The sequence below is a fragment of the Apus apus genome, chromosome 4, assembly GCF_020740795.1.
Source record: "Apus apus isolate bApuApu2 chromosome 4, bApuApu2.pri.cur, whole genome shotgun sequence".
NCBI classification, from domain to species: domain Eukaryota; kingdom Metazoa; phylum Chordata; class Aves; order Apodiformes; family Apodidae; genus Apus; species Apus apus.
In genome coordinates, this window is record NC_067285.1 from 40497881 (window position 1) to 40517581 (window position 19701).

Here is a 19701-nt window from a genome sequence, read left to right on the forward strand (position 1 = left end):
TTATAAACACATATATTTGTACTCAGGCATGGTCTGGTTATATGTATTGGTTATTCCACTAAAGACTGGTGTGTATATGGAGAAGGGAGGGTGTTTTTATGCTGTGGATTAGCAAACAGACAAGAGGTGAGAACCTAACAGTGCTGTCAGCGCGGGGTGTTTCAGGGTGTGCCCTGTCAGCAAATAATGGCTGAGAGTCAGCAGGGCTGCCTCTCGTCACAAGTTCGTGATTCAGGTGTTCACTGGAGCCTCCCGCAGGTGTAACCGTGACTCGGGGAGCGCTCCTGTCGGCACTGGGAGGGAGGGCAGTGGGCAGGTAAATACTCCCGACAGGCAGCGAGTTGCGGGGAGTGTCCCGGCTTCCCAGCGCTCCCGGTTTGCGAAGCAAAATAGTAATTAGCAGCCTTGTGGGTTCCATCAAGTAGCAGAGGGAGCTGTCAGGCAAATGCTGTCATGCCTTGCCCAGGGCTCAGCGCAAGGTACGTGAAGCCCCTTCTGCTGCTGCTGCTGCTCTGGTGCCGGGCACAGGTGAGTGCGGGGACGCTGGAGCTGCTCTGCTGGCGGGGGAGAGCAGCGTCCTTCCCGCTCACCCAGAGCTCCAGGCAAACTCCTCTCGGGTAATTAGGGTGCCGGAGGGAAGGAGGAATGTTGGGTGGGGAAAAAACAAACAAACAAAAAATCCTCCTCCCAAGAAGTTGCCGAGCGCTGGAGGTGGCTGAGCCGGGCGGGACATGAGGAACCCCCGGGAAGGAAGGAGCCTCGGCTGCTCCTCGTCCCTTCGCGGTGGGATTGAGAAGGTTGCAGCCGTGACCTGGTCTGGGCTTCTTGCTGGGCAGCAGCTCCCTTTCCTGAGCCCCCCGAAAGAGAAAGGAGCTCCTCTTGCTAAGGACGTTTGGTGCGAGCCCAGCTCTGCCCGTCCCTCCCTGTGCGCAGGAAAGGAGCTGGCGCGTCTCTGCTCGCCCGCTTCGGACAGCTCGGGGCCCGTGCTCACAGAAAAACACCAACTCGCCTCTGGTTTCAGCGTTAAAAGCCCTTTCTGAACCTGCCTGAGCAGAGGGCAGAGGCTGTGTTTTGTGTTCAAGTAGTGCTGCTGCCGCTGCTCTCTGCTGTAGCGGTGAGTTTTTTAAATCGAGTGTAAAGAAGTGTGCAAGGCATCGAAAAAAGCCCCCTTGTTTGCAGTGGGAAAAACGCTGGGGTTTCCAGTAAGTACTCTTTTTTTCGTTAGATTTTTGCTTTGGTGGGGAGGGCATCTAAAGCTCCTTTTGGTAGGAAGAGATAGTGGTCCAAAGTTTTGCTACATGTCGAACATTTGAGTTTAGAAAGTGACTGAAGTGTATGGGCTGTCGTGCCTACAGCACGAAGCTTAGAGCTGTGCCAAGTATCAGGGGTGTGTGTTGGCAATAGCTAAGTTAAGGGGCAGCTGAGCCTCGGGGCTTCTGCATGAGAAACTGAGAAGGTTCACCCCATCCCATCCTGTTGTTCTTGGAGTAGCTTTGGGAAGCACTGTGTCAAAATGCCTAGAAATCTTTGGGGAGGGTTGGGTTTTTAGTTTTTCTTAGCACTGGTGGGAGGGCTGTGTGACACCTTGCTCGCTCCACAGTCCCTGCCTTAATATGTGGATGTGCCAAAAAGCACATCCAGGCTGTTGTGTGCAAATTAAAATGCTGCTTTGCTGCTCCTGCTTGGCTTAACCCTGGTTGTTGAGACTCCCTCTCTTTCCAGCCCTCCTCTACAGTTGACTCCTTTCATTCTTGGGTAAAAATCAGCATGGCAGGTTGCTCTTACCTTGGCCTTGTCATTCCTCCACTGTCCTGTCCCTGTGCTGTCCCCTTATCAAATAACTTAATCACACTACTTAATAAAATGAAGCTATTCCTCTCACCTGCCTCTCTGCTAACACCTTGTACTTTTTCTTGGAAATAAACATTTTCAGGTGAGATGTACATCTAACAGAAAAGTAAAGTGAGATTTGTCTGGTGCCCCTGATGGGGCTGTTGATCCTCTCACAGCTTTGGGATTGCGCAGTGGTCTTTTCCCCCTTTCCCTTTCCTAGACTTCTCCAATAGCATTCCCCTAGAGCTGCTCATTTTGCACCTGCCCCGCTTCCAATTGACTCCTGTCTTTGCCTTCTAGCTTCCAGAAGTATTTTAGGCTTCAGCCAACCTTTCTCTAAGACTTAGGTTTCTTCATGGTTAAGCCTCAGGCCAGGACGTTGGTCCAGCCAAGGTCCCCCTTCCCAGGTTTTACTTATCTGAGAGAGTTCTGTGGTTCTAGTCCAGGTCAATGCACAGCTGGACATTGGGGTGACACTGTGCAAGTCAGGAGACAACCTTGAGTAGATGGCCACAATCAGATATAACCCTTGGAAGAGCTGGAACATTAGCACTTTTGAGATGGTTCAGTGGAAAAAAAACCCCGACAAGGCACTTCTACTCAAGCTCAAAAGAGCTACAGGGAAGTGAGGTGGAAAACAATAAAATACTGGGAGGTGGTAGAAAGTATGGCAGCTTTGTGGACTTGCAGAGAGCCAGTGTCAATATTTGTGGTGTCACATCATTGTGCTGGGGAAGTCGCTGCACGTTTTTCAAGCTGCAGGTTTTGGGGTTAACTAAAAACAAGGCTGCATGATAGAAGTAGCCAAAATGCACCTATGGGTAGGGTACATGGAGAAGTGCCTGATCAGCAGAACTGGTCACATAACTGAGGAAAATGCAACCAGCATTTTGGGTGCTTCTGTGCCAGCTGTGGGAGAAAAGGCTGGTCTTTGTCCAGGCTTACTGGGCAGCAGGGGAGAGAAAAGGGAGGGAGGGAGGTGGTGGTGAGGAATTGTTCCCATGACCAGTGACTCTTCCGGTTTGTTTCCTTGTCAGCCTTCTAATGGCATCCAGCTGATTTAAGATGTGCTCAAGGTTTTAAAGGCAAATCATTTTGTGAGAGCCATTCACTGTGTAAGAAACCAGGTTAATTATTGGTGATCATCCTTTCTGTGTGCGTGTGAAGATCACTGCTCTCGATCCGTAGAGATCAGTTTTTTCTTTGCATGTGAATAATTTTAAGGTCAAATTCTATTGAAAAGAATGGAACCGTGAGCAATGAAGCAGTGCTAGAGCTTGCTGAAGTTGCTGCTCCAAGCTTAATAGTGGTGACTTGGCTATTTGCTCTTCCTAACATGTTGTTTCCTGACAGATGGGAGGAAGCTTAAGTGTACATCCAGCTATTCAGGTGCCAATGTACATGAACTCCTCTGCATCTTTCAAAATTGTTTTGAAATTACATTGGCATAGGTGGTAGAGTCAGTTAGAGGTATTAGTAAATCACATAAAAGCAGATTTCAAGGTGTGGCCAATGGTTCCTGCACTCTTCTCAGAGGCAAAGAAGCAACACTATTATAGTGGCAGGCAGCAATCTCTCCCTTATATACCAGCTCATGTCTGTACAGAAGTTCCTTGGCTGCTCTGGCTTTCAGGTACATTTTTGCCAGGATGGATGTCACCCAAAGGACAATGGGCATGTGGGATTCTTCCCACTGCTCTCAGTGAGCTGATGATCAGGCACTGTTAGAAGCCCCAGCTGCTTGCCTGAAGCTCATTTTGGTACTGCACTCCGGGTTTAGATGTTGTGCAATAATTTCCTCTGTTTTTTATGTTGTAGACCATGTATTTTTACCCTAAACTTCTCATTTGTCCCCATACAATTTTTTTATAAGTTGTTCACTTGTGACTTTATGTCTTTATGTGACTTTGTGACTATGGAAACTTTATGTAACCTCTTCCAAAAAAGCAGCTCAGTAGCGTAGGGTCACTTCCACAGAAGCTTGGCACTTACTCTTTAGCTAGGCATGAGCCTTTCAAGCTTTCCTTTCTTTTCTAAATTGATTTTTCTGAAGCCTACGTGTCATTAGGACTGTGGACAACAAAGCACTTTTCAGATGTCTTTGACCAGGCTGTATCCCATGCAGCCTGAAGTCAGATTCGAGTCCATCTCCTGCTGTAAGGCAGGATGGACCCCAAGTGCTGTTAGGCAGGTTCCTCTGTCGCTGTGTGCAGGGAAGAGAGAAAGAGAAGTGGAATAATCAGCTTCCAATGCAGTCCTTGGAGATTTTGCCACTTTCCACGACGTTGATTTTTTTTCCAGCCATCTGTGTGATGCCACTTTTTTGGGCTGAGACTAAGGTTTTTTCCAGTGCAGTATCAGTTGTCAGTCTTGACTCTCTGAGCCTCTTCAACTGCTTTCCTCAGTCTGCCTTTTCTTCTAGTACCTGAGGGGGAACGAAAGGAGCCAAGTCTCCATAATTAAGTTTACTGAAGAATGCATTGTTGGAGTCTCATGGGTCTGGCTTCTTGCCTACACAATGTGCTGGAATCACTGCATAGTGATCTGTAAATTATATTGCTACATCACTTTAATTATAGTCTTCTTCTCTCTTTAATATTTCAGCTGCTTGCTCTGTGTGCTGCAGGACTGCCAATGATCAACACTTCTCCTTCCTTTGTCTAGTTTTATGAATCTGGTTCAGGGTGGTTTGCTGAGTCACTTTTTTTTTTTTTGGTGACCCTGGGCAATGCTTTATCCATAATATACACATGAATCCAAACAGTAAATGGGTTGCAGTCTCAGTCTACTAACACATGAAGCATAATCAGGGGGTTGTACAGTAGTCCTAAATCTACTTGAGGAGCTCCTGGTATATGTAGTACTTGGGATTTAAGGTCCTGTGATATACTTGATGTGGTGGTGTTAGGTTAGAGGATGGACTTGATGATCTCAGAGGTCTCTTCCAGCCTGAATAATTCTGTGATTCTGGCATGACTTAGGACTTTTTTTAGTAGGAGTGGGAATTATTTAGGTATTATGGTTAAGTATAAAGTAGCAAAAATGTGGTTAGCCCTTAGCTGGAGTGTCTGAGCCTGTTTCACTTGGCTAACTAAGGCTTTGATTTTTTGTTTACCATTTAGTCTTAGTGGCATTAGTGGATATAACTTTTTTAACCTTTTGTTTAGATTCATCTCTTCTGAATAAATGAAGAAAGTGACTATGAAAGCACAGCATCTACCTTCTGTTTCCATCAATGAGGAGAAGTTCATAACAAGGTAAATTATTTGAAGAAAAAAATATTTCATGACTTTGCTGCTTTTTTTTGCCAAGTTGCTCCATGTTTCTTTCTTAGCAGGGGATCCTGTGGAGGGCTGAGCCTCTAACAGCAGCAATTCTTGCAACTTGCTTTTTATGAAATGTCTACAGAAAACAGGTGCCTTTTCTTTGGATTTTGAAGCATAGAGCATTAAACCTTTTTGGTTTGTGGATTTTGCTCCTAAGGCAGACCAGCACTTTGGGAGGATACTGAAATAAAATTGTAAGTTAGGGAAGACCTCCCCGTTTTTGAAATCTACTGGAACTGAAAATAAGTGGCAGTGTTTAACTTGAGCTCTACTGGTTTGAGGCTTGTGGTTTGGTCTCTTGTCCCAGATGGCAGGGTTTCTTCACAAGCAGATCTGTTGGGCTGCCAGCACCATTCTGTGCTGAGTGCAAGTGGTTCCTTAACCTACTTCTAGAAAGCTTGGGGTCGCACTCAAACTGTATTTCCTGGGATGCTTTTCCACAGTTAAATCTCGCTGGTAGGAATTTTTCTGATGTTGTAATAAGCCCTGAGCCTTCTGGAATATATAGATCCATCCCCTCTTTTTAGGGGATTAATTCTTCCCTTGTTGACCAGAGCACAGGTGCTGGAAGAGGGGGCTCTTCTCACTTCATTTCCATCCCTCTTGATGTTCCTGGGGGAAGAGGATAAGTGTCAATACACCTGGGGATGGGGCCTAGGATGGAATTTCTCATGGTGCAGTAGGTGTTTCCACCTGAATTCCTGTACTTTTGTATGTGACATGAGCAGTGCCAAGATTTCTCCCTTCTTAGGGAGCTTTGCCTTCTTAGGGAGTCTGAGCTTTGCCCAAAGCACACGGGCAATAAAGGTGTCCCTCCCTTTCTCCTCAAGAGTTGTTCCTTTTGTGCAGCTGCTGATCTGGGACAGAGTGCTTCTGTGTCAGAGGTAATGAATCTGGGTGAACTTTCACATACTTGGCACACAAAAGCATTTGGGCATGTACCAAATGAGCCAATGTCTCTGGGCTTCTGTGCACCTCTGTGTTTGCCTGTTGAAGTGGTGAGACGTGGGTCCTGGTCAAGACCCTTCTGCATTACAGTCACGGTGGGAAGTACTGTTCAGGTTGCTGTGCAAGAAAACAAGTGTTTCAGGAGTCACTGACGTGTTCCCTGGGCACTCAGGCTTGCTTCTAGTGCCACTTCCAGGCTATTGTCCCTCATCTATACTGTGGATCTGCTGCTACATGACTCCTCTTCCAGTTGTGTCATGCAGGTCTTGCTGACAGGGCAGGCCTGCTGCTGGGGCATGGCACAGGGGCTGGATGGGAAGGCTGCCCAAAGCAGGTGGGATGATTTGGTTGGCTGAACTATTGCATCTTGAAGCAGAGCTGCCATAAATATCTGTGGATAAATGTGCAGGGCTCGGGGAGAAGAAGGCACAGGTGAATTGTCCTGGGTTAGTGCTTTGAGCAAACACCATCTAGGCTCTGTTGTGGTTTATCATTGGGACACTTGACCTTGCAGCTCCCTCGTATCCAGCCTTCATTACTGAAGAAAGTGGTGAATCTGCAGTAAATGTTACCTTTTAGGGGTTTGCCTCTAAGTTGTTCTACCAGTTACTTGGCTTTGGTTTCCAGTCTTGTGAGGAGCAGTTTTGCAACACAGCAGGGCTGCTGACTTTCTGGCAGTGTAACTCTTCAGAGATGACCTTGTGGCCAGGGCAGTCTTTGGGCCTTTGTAGTGAAGATGTGTTACAGCAAGAGTCATTCTGGAGCTAGCAGGCTGGGGCATGTGGGACTCCTTTCTGGGGCAAAAAGAAGAATTCTTTTCTTTTCTGATGTCTCTCCTCTACACAAGGACAAACAAGTCAGTGAGAGCTGCAGTTAAACATCTCCCTCAGGGCTTTCCTGATGGCTTGTGTGGTTCACCACCCTTGGTTGCACTAAGGCAAGACTGAAACCTGAAAGATTTATTTCTGCAAATTTCTGTGGAAGTTAATGGGAAGTTTTTCTAGACGAGGCAAGAAGCTAAGTGAAAAATCTTCAGAGCTTACTCTGAGAAACAGACTCTGCCTCAGAGATGACCATTACCACATGACTTAGTGCTTTTAGCCTATGGTTTTATTTGCCTTTGCAGCCAACATGGACTGAGACCAATAGTTGGACCTCAGCATGACCCAGGTCCTTATGTCTTCCTACTCTGTCTTCAGGCAGCTGATCTCCCCAGTGTTCTGCCTGGAAAAAGCTTGCAAAATAACAGCTGTCAATAAAATTATTGTCCAAGGTATTAGGCTGCAAAATAGAAAGAGACTTGTGAGGTACTTAAAACATAAGCAGGATCAGCAGGTCTATTGCAACACCTGTCAAACAAAACCAGGTCTCTCCTACTTGCATGCTAAACTTAAATTACATCTGGATTTTGCCTGTGTATGAGGCCAAGACTTGCCTAATCTTGAGTGCCTTTAGCCAGCATGATCAAAATTTCACTTGTATCTGATTCATATAAAAGTCTATTAAAACTTTTCCTTCTGGTGGGATGACCTGAATACAATCCCTCATAGCTCACAAGACCAAGAACCTGTTCCAACACAGGGGAAAGAGAGACCTTGACCACCTGTATTGCTAAGTTTTGAAATCTAAGTCAGTGGAAGTCACTGTTGAAAAGGCTGTGTTGGAGCCCAGCACTTTGTTGATAGAGCCATGTGAAAGTATTTTTTGGAGAACAGCAGTAAGTTAAAGAAATAAACAGTTTACCTCCAGAGTGTTACAAGGGAATGCAGTTGACCTTGCTGAGTTGAGTGGTGCAGCCCTTGGCCTAATGTTACCTGCTGAGGAAAAGCCTTGTTTTTTTTCCCTTCTCACCAAGGGAGAAGGCCCACCAAGCAACAGGATGCTGCCAAGCTCAGTTGATGAAGTGGAGCAAGGGAGGGGAAAAGCTCTTTCCTCTGGGGGAAGAACAAGCCTGTGGACCAGTACAGGCTGGGGGCTGAGCTGCTGGAGAGCAGTGTAGGAGAAAGGGACCTGGGGGTCCTGGTGGACAGGAGGATGACCATGAGCCAGCAATGTGCCCTTGTGGCCAAGAAGGCCAATGGCATCCTGGGGTGCATTAGAAAGGGTGTGGTTAGTCAGTCAAGAGAGGTTCTCCTCCCCCTCTATTCTGCCCTGGTGAGGCCACATCTGGAATACTGTGTCCAGTTCTGGGCCCCTCAGTTCAAGCAGGGAACTGCTTGAGAGTGTCCAGGGCAGAGCCACAGAGATGATGGAGAGGAACATCTCCCTGATGAGGAAAGGCTGAGGGAGCTGGGTCTCTTGAGCTTGGAGAAGAGGAGACTGAGGGGTGACCTCATCAGTGTTTACAAGTATGTAAAGGGTGAGTGTCAGGAGGACAGAGCCAGGCTTTGTTCAGTGATGTCCAGTGATAGGACAAGGGGCAGTGGGTGCAAACTGGAGCATAGAAGGTTCCACATAAACATCAGAAAAAACTTCTTTCCTGTGAGAGTGACAGAGCCCTGGGACAGGCTGCCCAGACAGGTTGTGGAGTCTCCTTCTCCGGAGACATTCCGAACCCACCTGGATCCTGTGATGTGCTCTGGGTGACCCTGCTCTGGCAGGGGGGCTCGAGTGGATGATCTTTCGAGGTCCCTTCCAACCCTTAAGATTCTGTGAAAGGTACTGGGAGAAGCTTTTTCACTCGCACGCCTCTGTGCCCCTGTGTGAGCACAGTGTGTGCACCTCAGCTGGTCTCCTGCTCCCCACCTGCCCTCCCCAGCAGGTCAGCAGCCCAGCCTGGGGAAGGCCAGGGTCCTGCTGGCAGCTCTTAGTGTTGGGCAGCACTGCCCATCAGTCCCACCAGGCACTCTGCTTCAGCCTGGTGTCAGGTGTCTGCCCTGATGTCTCTACCCTGGGTATTATCTGCTTGCATGGTCTTGAATGGTTTCAGCAGATCTCTGTGGAACTTGCTGTGAGAAGAGTTTGCAACTGCTGTCCATTTTGCCTTTGGCTGGCTGCTACATCATCTCTTTCTAGACAAAACCATGGAAATAATAGTTTAGAAACAAACTAGTTGCCTTCACTCACCACTTGCTGCAAGGCAGCAGGTGAAACCATCATGATTGGTAGTCATCTAGGTGCTTAAACATTGTTGATGAGGAAGAATTTGTGTGCTTCCATGCAGTTGTTGTCCATGCTTAATTATCTCTGCTGGTGAAAATTGCTTTTCTGAATTACAATCTAAACAATCTTTGCTGCTTAATTGGTGTGGGGGAAGAGTGTTTCATCCCTGGTGGTCCTGAAATACCTGTCTCTTAATCCTGTCTTTTTTTTTTGGTCCTCCTCAGCCTGAGCTGCAACTTGTTTTTTGTCTCCACGGTTCGTGCCACTTCTCACTCCCCCTGCTCTTCTGTGGACCCTTTCAACTTGGGGGTTGTGTGTGTGTGTGTCCTCCTTCAAAAGCAGTGCTGGGAAGGCAGAGCCCTGGGGCCAGGTTCTGCCTTGGGCTGTGACTTGAGCAGCCTGACTCTGACCAGGATGTTCCCACCTGGATCCACCAGCCTGGCACTGCCGGCTCGGGACTAGCAGCTGCTGAGCAGGAGGAACCAGGAGGTGCTTTTCCACAACAGGAAAGCCATCACCCCCCAGTTTGTGTTTGTGCAACGTGGCATTTATTGCTGCGTGCCCGTGCCTGGGGGCTGTTAGGGCAGGTCAGAGCCCTGGGCTGGCAGCAGCATCGCTCCTGTTGGCTCAGCTGGGAGCAGGGTTTGCTCTGGCGCTCGGTGCAGAGCTCCCTGCAAAACCTCCCCTGCTCCCCTGCAAAACCTGCCCTGCTCCCCGAGCTGTGACTCGAGCCTGGGACGCTGCAGGAACGCTGGCTGTGCACCCTCGGGCTGCTCAGCACCTCAGGACGTGGAGTAGCCCTGTCTGTAGCCATCTCCCAGGAGGCTTGGAAATCGCATCGTTACAATTCAGTAGATGAAGTTATTTCTCTGCCAACCAAGTTGCCAAAGGGAGGAGGAGGCCTGGAAACTGGGATGTGTTGCACCTCTGACGTGGTGTTTTTGGAATGCCATCAAATCGGCACCGTTTTCTGAAGCCCTCTTCTCCTGCAGTGAGTTTCTCAAGGATGGAGACAGGCAGAGCTGCCATCCCTGGTGGTGGGTCTGAAACACTGAGTGTTAAACATCATCAACACCAGTGTGCCTCACCTTGCCTTCCTGCCCTATTCAGAGCAGAATGTCCTGCTGCTTTTCTTAATTACAGCATGAGTTGCTGTTTGGAATCTGAGATATGATGGGTAGGTTTAAAATCCTTGCTTGTTGGCAGAGGTTGGCTTCATATCCATCCTTTGAGCAAAGGCTTAGCGAGGAGCTGTTATGTTTGGAGCAGAAGGAAACAAATGTTTTGTCTGGGCATTCTGCAGGTATCTTGAAACAAGAAGAGGATCTGTAAAAATATCAAGACCCCCTGGAAACCCTCAGGAGGGGAAAACAAATTGTAACCTAACTAGAATTAGCTGCAACATCTGTGGATGGGAGTGTTCTTCCTCTTTGCTTCCCCCCCATGACCATAAGAGAAGTCCAAAGTACAAGTTGTTCTGGAGGAGTGTTACTAACGTCACACCAGCCTGTGACTAATTTCATCTGTCTATCAGTCTTTAAAGAAGTGACTTACAAGCGACCTAGTACCCTGACCAAATTTTACTCCCTGAATTTATTAATCATTAACCAACCCGTACAAAGATGCAGTGGGTGATGGAGTTTCCCTTCTGCCTAACACTTGGATTTTGCAGTGATAGATACGTTTAAAAATGACTCTTTTCATTGTGATCTTTTATTCTAGAGAGCAGCTCAGTTCTCTTCTGAAGACCTATAACTCTTACTATTCTGATCAAGAAAATCTGCAGCTGTCACACAGTCAGGTAAGGTTCTACACAAAAATACCAAAAAACACAGTGTAATAGTAGGAATAATGGGAGGTGATGGTCAGTGCAGCTGGACAGAGCAGTGTGGGGTATCTGTTGTGTGTCCCTGCATGAGATGGAATACAGTGCTGTAATAGAAACACCACAGCAGCTGCTGGAGTCAAGTGCTGTCAGGAGAAGGGAACTGAAATAGGTCTGTTCAGAATAATGGGAGTTTCCAATTTTCAGCTGTGTCATCTTCTTGCCATCCCATTCCTTAGCTTGTTACAGGAAACCATCCTTTGGGTTGGTCTCTCAGGTCTCCTGCTGTTAGCTGGGAGGGAGCAGCACTGCAGATATTTTGGTGGGGTGCAGTTCCTCCCCATCCCCTCAGCTTGAACCTGCCCTCGGTAATGGCAGGACTGGGGTCAAGGAGGGACTGTTGCTGTCCTCAGATGTGAACCTCTAGGACAGAGACAATACTCACAAGCATTGCCCCAGGAATGCCTCCTCTGTTGGGACCAGAAGGGACTGTGGAGCTGAAGGGTGGATGAAAGCATCAACTGTGTCTCATCCCACAGAGTTTAGAGCTCTGAGCTTCCTTCTCCTCACAAGCTGCCTTTCTGTTGTTTTGCTGGTATTGAGACCCAAAGGGAAATGAGAGAAATTGAGAGCAAAAATGGGCTGAAAATGGGCAGTCCTCACTTCTGTCCCAGCTCATTCTGCAGTGACAGAGTTTGATGACAGCGAGTTTTGGACTGATGCAGGGCCCTGCATCAACCAAGATGATTAATTGCTTCTCCTGCCTTCACCAGCAGTTGTTCTTCCCCTTTCCCACCTTCTTAGCATCCTGCTTTCTGCAGAGCTAGTCATTCAAGTAGAGCAAAGAGGATTAGACTAGTAGTTGTATGGAATTACAGACATGTTGGTTGGAAAACCTCCTGTTCAAAGTCAGACTAATGCTGACAGGAGGTCAGGACAGCTGCAGTTTGAGCTACCTGTCTTGGAAATGGCTTAAGTCTGAAGAGGACACAGCATCTCTAAGTGACTTGTTCCAGGGCTGTGTCAGCCTCAGATTTCATCATGCTCCTGTTACTTGGAGGGGAAATCAGCTGTTATTGCTTGGTTATTATGCAGCACTCCTTCCTTTTTTTTTTTTTTTTCCAGCAAGAAGGAAGCAAACCATTTATTGAAGGGATCTTGTCAATATTTTGGGGAGTACGACATCCTATCCAATTAAAAATTCAGGATGAGAAGCAGATACCCTCTTTTGTGACCTTGAAGTCAACGGAGAGCGTGGCTTCATTTCCTAATAAAAGGTAATTAATGTGTTTCTCTCCATTGCTTCCATGCATATGGCTGGTTATAAATCCCAGATTTCCCAAAGGCTGTGGTGGTCACTTGCACAGTGGTGTTGTGTAACTGGGGTGGTCTTTCAACAGCTTCTGCTGGGCAAAAAGGTGCATCTTTATTGCATCTTTTTCTGACTTCCAGCTGAAGAAGAGTTGAGAAGGTGGAGGAGGTTGCTCTTGTCTATACTGACTATTCCCATGCAAGTACTGGGGAATTTATGTATATAAAAACTTAAAAAAACCAACAATCGACCAACAAACCACAGACCAAAAAAACCACACACATGTATGGACACCTAAAAACACTGGTAGCCCTTGAAAGATCTCATGTTCTACAGCATGAAGCAAAAAGCTGGTAGGTTAGTGCTAAGTGATTGTCTATTGCAGGTTAACATCCCAGGTCTTCAGGTGTGACACCATTGCCTCTCAGGGCAGAGTCCAAGCCAGGGAACAAGAACTGTCCCTGAAAAATCTGATGTTAAAACCCTTTAGAGACACACACAGAGCAGCTGCTCCTTCAGGCTGCAGCCTGTGACCTGTCCTAGCTGGGAGCATGGTGCTGGTCTGGCTCCTGCCAGATTTGCAGTCTCTCTGTCAACTCTTGTGTCAGTTCTCAGAGTATTTCCCCTGTTCAGAACACACTTTCCCAAGCCTTGGTTGGTGACTTTTGAAATGAATCTGATGATCTGAAGCCAAGCCAAGTGTAGTGTGGATGCAGAGCCAATGTGCACCCTTAATGACTGCCTGAGAAATCCTGTATTTCAGAGCTCCTTTCCTTAATTATCCATTGTCTTAGATTGCATGTGGCAGATGTTTCTACTATGGTGGCAGCTGTGGAGTTCAGTAGAGTCAGGGACAGCCTTTTCCTCCCTGTCTCATGCTGCTGAAGTTCAGGGGTGTAACCTGACAGGAATAACCAGGGAAGAGCTCCAGTCTGAGGCAGATCTGGCTCTCTTGGCTTTGCCCAGGTCCACTGCTATGGGTGCCCGTGGCCTGTAGGACAGGGTCCAGCCTGGCAGTTAAGGTTCTGCTTTGCCTTTTATGTCTCAAGAAACTTATGTCTGGTGGAGATCTGAATCTTAAAGTAAATCTTAATTCATGATCACAGAACTGTGAAGCTGCCCTGACATGCTTTAAGGTATGCAGAGCAGCTCGACTGTTTGTTCTTAAATGAACTTTTAAAAATGCACAGGACACGACTGAGTTCATCATTTGGCATGTGCTTTGGAGTTAGTTTAATACTGTTTTGAATATTTATATGTGTAGGAAATGAATTTTTAATATTTTCCTACCAATTGGTTTATTCTTAGAGCAGTAACTGACCAAAGACTTTCTGCTAGAGCGTTAATGCAATGAATTATGGCAATAGTGATATAAAGAAAGTTGGGGCTTATAACACGCTGGATTGAATTCTCTGAACTGGTCATCTAGGCTTTCATGACCCTGTGTAACAGGCATGATGTGTCCTGTGACTATTTAAACCCAAGTGTGTGTGTGTTCTATATTCCTGCCTGGTACCCTGATCAATCCAGAGCGTTGCTATAAAATAGTGAAGGAAATACTGCAAATGATTTAAGGGACATCGTGGTTGATGCTCAACAGACTCTGAAGAGGGTTGTGTTACATTTGGGAGCCCTGCTCGTGCCACATTTTACTAACTGATTTTATTGTGACCTGAACTAAAATGCCTGGCTTCATGTTCCACGTGTAGTTTAGGAAGTTTGGAACGGGAGTGTGTTATGTGAAGCTGGGTTACAGGAGACGTGGAAATCACTGAGTTAATGAGAATAATCAACTATAAATATGGTTGGTATTTCAGGGGAATGACACGCTGGGGAGAATTTGATGACCTCCATCACATCAGTGGGGAGACCTTGAGATCTACTGAAGAAAAGCCAGACCTTGAGAAAAGTGAGTGTCAGTGCTTTCATCTTTACTAAAAATGCAATGTTCTGTGGCTGTGCAAAAACCCCTGGGCACATCAGGCCTTCCCTGCCTGTGGCAGGGGAACCTTTTTCTCTGTCTGCCTGACATCCATGATGTGCCAGCGAAGCACTGAGGGCTGACTGGTGAGGGGGGGAACCTTGCTGTACAGATCACTTGTGGAAAGGGCTGTGCTGCCACAAAAAGAACCATTCCCAGGAGGTGAAGAGAACAGCCACCTGGGCTCTGCAGGTGGCCCTGCCTCGCTCTTCTCCCACTCCCCCTGCCCGTAACATGATGACAAAAATAACCATCTCTCCACCGAGAACCTTCTCCCTGTGCTGGCAGGGTGGGTAGAGTAGCTGTTCTGTTTTTTTTTTTGCCCAGGTTCCTCCTGTTACAAAAGCCACACCCTGAAGGCCCCTCGGGGGCAGGAGCAGGACTGTGCCACCTTGCCCAGGGCTGGTGGCACCGCGGCCGCCGCGCGCAAGAGGACCAGGCTGCCCATGATAGCCAGGACAGAAGTGGAGACCCACAGGTTCTCCATCAATGGCCACTTCTATGACTATGAGGTATGGATGTGGAAGCCTGTGAGGTTGGGTAGAGCAGCTTCTGGAGCCTGCCCTGCACCCCCCTCCTACCCCACTGGCCCCCTTCCTGGCCAGGCCCTTGGGGACTGCTCCAGAAGGTGGGTTTCTGTGCATGGGGAGGCATCCGCAGTGGTCCTACATGCCAGGGGGCTCTCCTGGGGACACTGCCCACCCACACCTGACTGCTTGCTCGTGCACCAGAGCTCTGCTGGCTTGTGTCCTTTGGAGTCCCAGCTGCTGAGCACAGCTGCCCTCACAGCCCTTTCCCTGCTTCTTTGTTCCTAGACCTCAGTTTTCACTCCAGCTTTTGGGTCGGAAACCAAAATAAGAGTAAACAGCCAGATGAGGACAAGACAAGTCATAGAACAACTGCTTCGGAAGTTCAAGGTAACTCCGGGTGGTTGCAGAAGCAAGTGCAGCCCCGTTTTGCAAATGTTCCCCAGAGTGTGTCCCAGCAGTGCTGTGGGAAAGGCAGGACATAACTGGGGGGGGAAGGAAATAGAGCATGGAAAAAAAAAAACCCACTCGGGCCATTTCTAAGGAATGGGTTGGGTTTGTTCTACAAATGCTTCAGGGCTATTGGAGCCGAGCCAAGGGGCATGGTGTGTATGGTGTGCAGTGACCGGAGGACTGCAGGACTTCTCTCGAAGCACAGGAGGCGAAAATGCTGCTTCACTTCCCAGCCTTTCTCAGCACGGAGCAAGGATGTCTGTTGAAAGCTCATGCCCGTGCTTCCCTCTAGTGGCGGGCACCAGGGGTTGTGTTTTGCTTGAGACAAAAGGGAAATAATTCTCTTTAGCCCGAGGGGCTGGGATACCTGTTCTGTTGGATCCAGGCACACAGAGACCTCCAGAAAGTCCAAGTTAAAACTCTGGTGCTCAAGAGCAGTGCCATGCTGCCTGAAACTTTTTTTTTTCCTTGGATTTCCTTTGGTACCCTCCTCCATTAACAGGATTATACCCAGTCAGAAATGTGTTTACCAGTGGGGCTGCATGTTTCTCCACTCTCTGTATTCTACACGGCTTCCTAGTGCTCAGGTTTTGATCATTCTTCATTTACCTTGGCTAGAGACTATTGCAGGATTACTTCATAGGGCTGGTAAGACTTGGTAGTGTAAGGCTACAGGGAGAAGTTGGCTTTAGTGAATGGTAACATAAGGGATGGAATTCTAGAGCAAAGCTGTGGGGAGTAAGTGGAAAAGCAGGTGTTGAGCAGGACTCTCTGTTTTCTGCATGTGTTTGTGCAGGTGAGTGGGTAGGATTAGGTGAGAGGGTTTACCCTCCTGGCGTGTCACCTGAGATATAAGTTGTGGGAAGTAATTCAGGATGCTCCAAGGAAGCAAGACTGTAAGATGCGGTGTTGCCTAGCAGGGTGTGTTGCTGACTGGGGCAATGTGGTGACATATGCAGTCATGAGGTGCTGGGACACAGGGACAATGAAGGTGGCAGCATAGCTTCCTGGCTTACCCAAGCCCAGAATATTTGAGCTTTTCCCCAGGCAGGATCCCAGTCTCAGACCTAGATTTAAATACCTGAGCTGAGCAGCACAGAGAAGATCTGCTGGCAGTGAAGTCCTGGGGAAGTGTATCAGTCTGAAGAGGCTTTTTTTCTGTGTGTTTAACAGATAGAAAACAGCCCACATGAATTTGCACTTTATGTTATCCATGCGTCCGGAGGTAAGTGTGCCTGCTTCCCTTGGAGTGCTGGGATTCCTCACAGGTAGCTGTCCTTGCTCAGATGGTGTGGGCTCAGGGTGGCATTTTGGCTTTTCTGGAGCCCCCTTGGAGATATGTGGTCTGCTGGAGAGGAAAATGGGAGCCATGGTGCTCTGGGTGCTTTCAGTGTGCTGCTGGTGGGGCTGGCTCAGCTCCACAGGCCTTTGCTCCTCCTGGATCTAAAGGCTGTGTTTGAGACCCTTTTCTGCTCCACCCTGTGCTCTGTGCAGCCACGCTGCAACTGTGGGATGCCAGGCTCCTGCTGGCAGTGCCAGGGGGTGTTTGGATGGTATTCCTGGCTCCTAGATGCCTGGGTCAAGTCCTCCTTTGGCTCCCTAAGTTGTAACCCCTTTGTGTTGCCTCTAACAACTCCTTTCCCAATGCATCCTACCAGGCAGGTGCCACATCCTCCTGCTGATGTGTCTCAGAGGCTTGTTCAGTATCCAGTGACTGCCCAGCAGCCAAATACAGGATCTTTGTCAGGAAAAAAAGCCTCCTGGCTGCATGAGGTGTCTTGAGGCACTGTTGAGTGTTCTGTGCATCACAGTATTTCTTTTAAATCCCAGAAAAGAAGCAGCTGAGGAGTGGAGATGTTCCCTTACTGCACAGGCTCCTACAGGGCCCCTCAGACAAGGTTGCCAAGTTCTTCCTGATGGACAGGGATGTGGAAGAGATTAGCAGTGATGTATGTATAACACCTCTTGTCATCGTTCCCAGTGTTCTCCCCAGTGACCACACCTCCTCATGGGCACTTCTTGTTGTCTACTTGGTAGGTCGCTCAGTATCTTCAATTTCATCTTCCCTTTTTGGAGTCAATTCTGCACAGAATAAATGAAGAAGAAGAACAGGAGATTCAACAGACAATTGCAAGGTAAATAGGAGTTAAACGAGTGGGGTCACTTGGAGTCCAGATTAAGTTATGGGTTGGCCTGAGAGGTGAAGGTATTTCTGTAGCAGGGTGCAGTTCAAATGCTGTGCTGTGACTGAAGTTAAACCTGTTGGGATTAATAATCCTTTATGACTTGCTCACCCAGAGGAGCTCTTGCTGTTAGATGACAGAATAAACACCAACTATGTACTCATGGGGGGATCTTTACAGAAAATCCCAGCCCTTGGGGTTACTTCTGTTTACTTGGTCTGTCTTCTGAGCCTCAGGCTGGTTCCTTAGGCTGTACCTGCTGCCATGTGTTTCCTTGGAAAGCATCAATGCAGTGCAGACACTGGTACTATTTGGTTAGTATTGAAGCTAAACTAGTGCCAAGTCCTTAAGTGTCCCTTGAAAACTTCTGAGGAGTGGCAGGAGCTCAAAATGCACAGCAGGTACAAGTTAAAATGCAGTGGTGGTTTTGGATGCCCAAGAGAGTCCCGAGGACAAAAGCAATGAGAGTCTGTACCAGCTGTGGGTCTGTCATCAAATGATCATCTGAAAATCACCCTGAATCAAAGTGACCAGGAAATGTAAAGCAAAAAAATGAAAATGGCAATTGCCATTTTCTGTCAGGAAAGCTCCTATTAGGATATTTTTCAGCCTTTCAACTAGCACATTAGAACTGGGGTTCAATTTATGCAGGATTCTGGGTTACTGAAATGCATGTTCTTCCTCTCTCTTGCCCCCTCCGTCTCAATCTCAGGTACCTGAAAGAGAAGACTATGATTTGCCAGCACCTTCACAGTCGAACTGTTAAGAAAACAGAGACAACTGTTTGATGGGAACAGCCTGTTGCCAAGTCCCCCACCTTTGCCAAAGGAACCTCAGCACGTGTGCTTGGATGTGCCCTGACTGAAGAGCTGTCACAGCACGGGGCGGGGGGGATCCAAGTGCTAAAGCTTCTCTTCATAATTGTGCAGCTGAACTGAACCCACTGCTCTGGAATGCAAGTTGGGAACCACTGAAGATGATGCACCAGATCATCCCAAGACAGATGCTGCATCTAGCTGGAAGCTTAAGATAGGGGGGAAAAAACCCTGAGAAAAGCACAAGGCTTTAAAACCTGCTAATTTACAAACCATTACCAGAAGTCCAGCACAGAAAAAAAAAAAAAAATTGCAATAACCAGTGTGTTAATCCTACAGAAAATACTAAAATTAAGTACATGGTTTTCCTTCTGCTGCAGAAACGTTACATTATATTAGGAGGAAGCTTTTCAGTAGAGATAAGTGGCAAAAGGTATTTATGTATCTAAGATTGCAGTTAGGCTTTTCACCTATATTAAAAAAGAAATTTGTGCAAGAGACACCTGAAATCCCTCTGGCCTCGGGCTGGCAGGGGCCTAACTTGCTTAAGCTTTGAGATACAGTTAGAAAAATAGCAATGGGAGCCCTCCCACCACACGTAGCTACTCAGCTTTTCAGCATCAGAGGGAATTTATCCCTGAAATCTCTCTTGAACTGCCCCTCAGTGCTGCTGGGCCTTCTTGATGGGGTCCTGGGGGCACCTCAGCATTTGTTGTGGTTGAAGCAAATATTCCGTGTTGCTTCCTGGTTTTTATATTTGAAGGTGGGAATGAGAAGAGCTCAGTGAGAGTCTGAAGGTGGCAGCCTTGGTAGGGGGGTGTTGGTGTCCTCCCCCAGGTGCAGCCTGGGGACAGCCTGGCCCCAGGGCTGTGAACAGTCACCAGCCATGGGGTCCTGTCTGCTTGGGTCATGCTCAAATTGTAGAGATGTGAATACGATCCAATTTATGCACAATCAATTAATTGCTTTCCTGTATTAGTTTGGGTTTTGTGGGGGTTTTTTACGTGGTATCTGTGTTTTGCCTCAGTTACCTCTGGCTGATGCAGATAAGAACACAAACACTGTGAGAGGGAGGGAATTAATGTGCAGAAAATGTTGCCTAGAAATAACATGGAATAAATCAAATACGAAAACCTGTACCCTGCCTGAGATGGTATTTGGCTGGTAACTTAAAAATATGCTCATTGAATCTATTGTGATTGGGACAAGGGGTTTATTTCAATGTACAATCTATTCTAATCCTGCCCAGGGAAACAGTTATGGGCAAGGGATCACAGAGGGGAGAAATAAAAATGATTCAGCAGCCAGGCTGCATGGTATTAAGTACCAGTTGCCTTGGAGGTGCAAATATAAGTTCCTTGGACCAACAGCAGCAGGCACACAAGTGTGACTGGAA

At 47.5% G+C, this 19701-nt stretch overlaps 1 protein-coding gene across 1 annotated transcript; it reads left to right on the forward strand.

Annotated features, from left to right (window-relative positions):
- The first annotated feature begins 1136 nt into the window (after positions 1 to 1136).
- On the forward strand, positions 1137 to 19403 carry RASSF6 (Ras association domain family member 6). The gene is made up of 11 exons (XM_051619794.1): positions 1137 to 1202; positions 5001 to 5090; positions 10932 to 11010; positions 12160 to 12311; positions 14164 to 14255; positions 14655 to 14839; positions 15143 to 15244; positions 16481 to 16532; positions 17138 to 17256; positions 17345 to 17442; positions 18203 to 19403. The coding sequence occupies exons 2-11, from the start codon at positions 5020 to 5022 to the stop codon at positions 18276 to 18278; spliced, it is 1026 nt and encodes a 341-aa protein (XP_051475754.1). The 5' UTR covers positions 1137 to 1202; positions 5001 to 5019; the 3' UTR covers positions 18279 to 19403.
- The last annotated feature ends 298 nt before the right edge of the window (positions 19404 to 19701 follow it).

What these genes read in the sequence shown, in the direction of transcription:
- RASSF6 (XM_051619794.1), top strand. Translation starts at nt 5,020, where the DNA reads ATGAAGAAAGTGACTATGAAAGCACAGCATCTACCTTCTGTTTCCATC. An exon ending in GCTTCATTTCCTAATAAAAG is followed by an intron (nt 12,312 to 14,163) that starts GTAATTAATGTG and finishes TTGGTATTTCAG; the next exon opens with GGGAATGACACGCTGGGGAG. An exon ending in AAAGCCAGACCTTGAGAAAA is followed by an intron (nt 14,256 to 14,654) that starts GTGAGTGTCAGT and finishes TTTTTTGCCCAG; the next exon opens with GTTCCTCCTGTTACAAAAGC.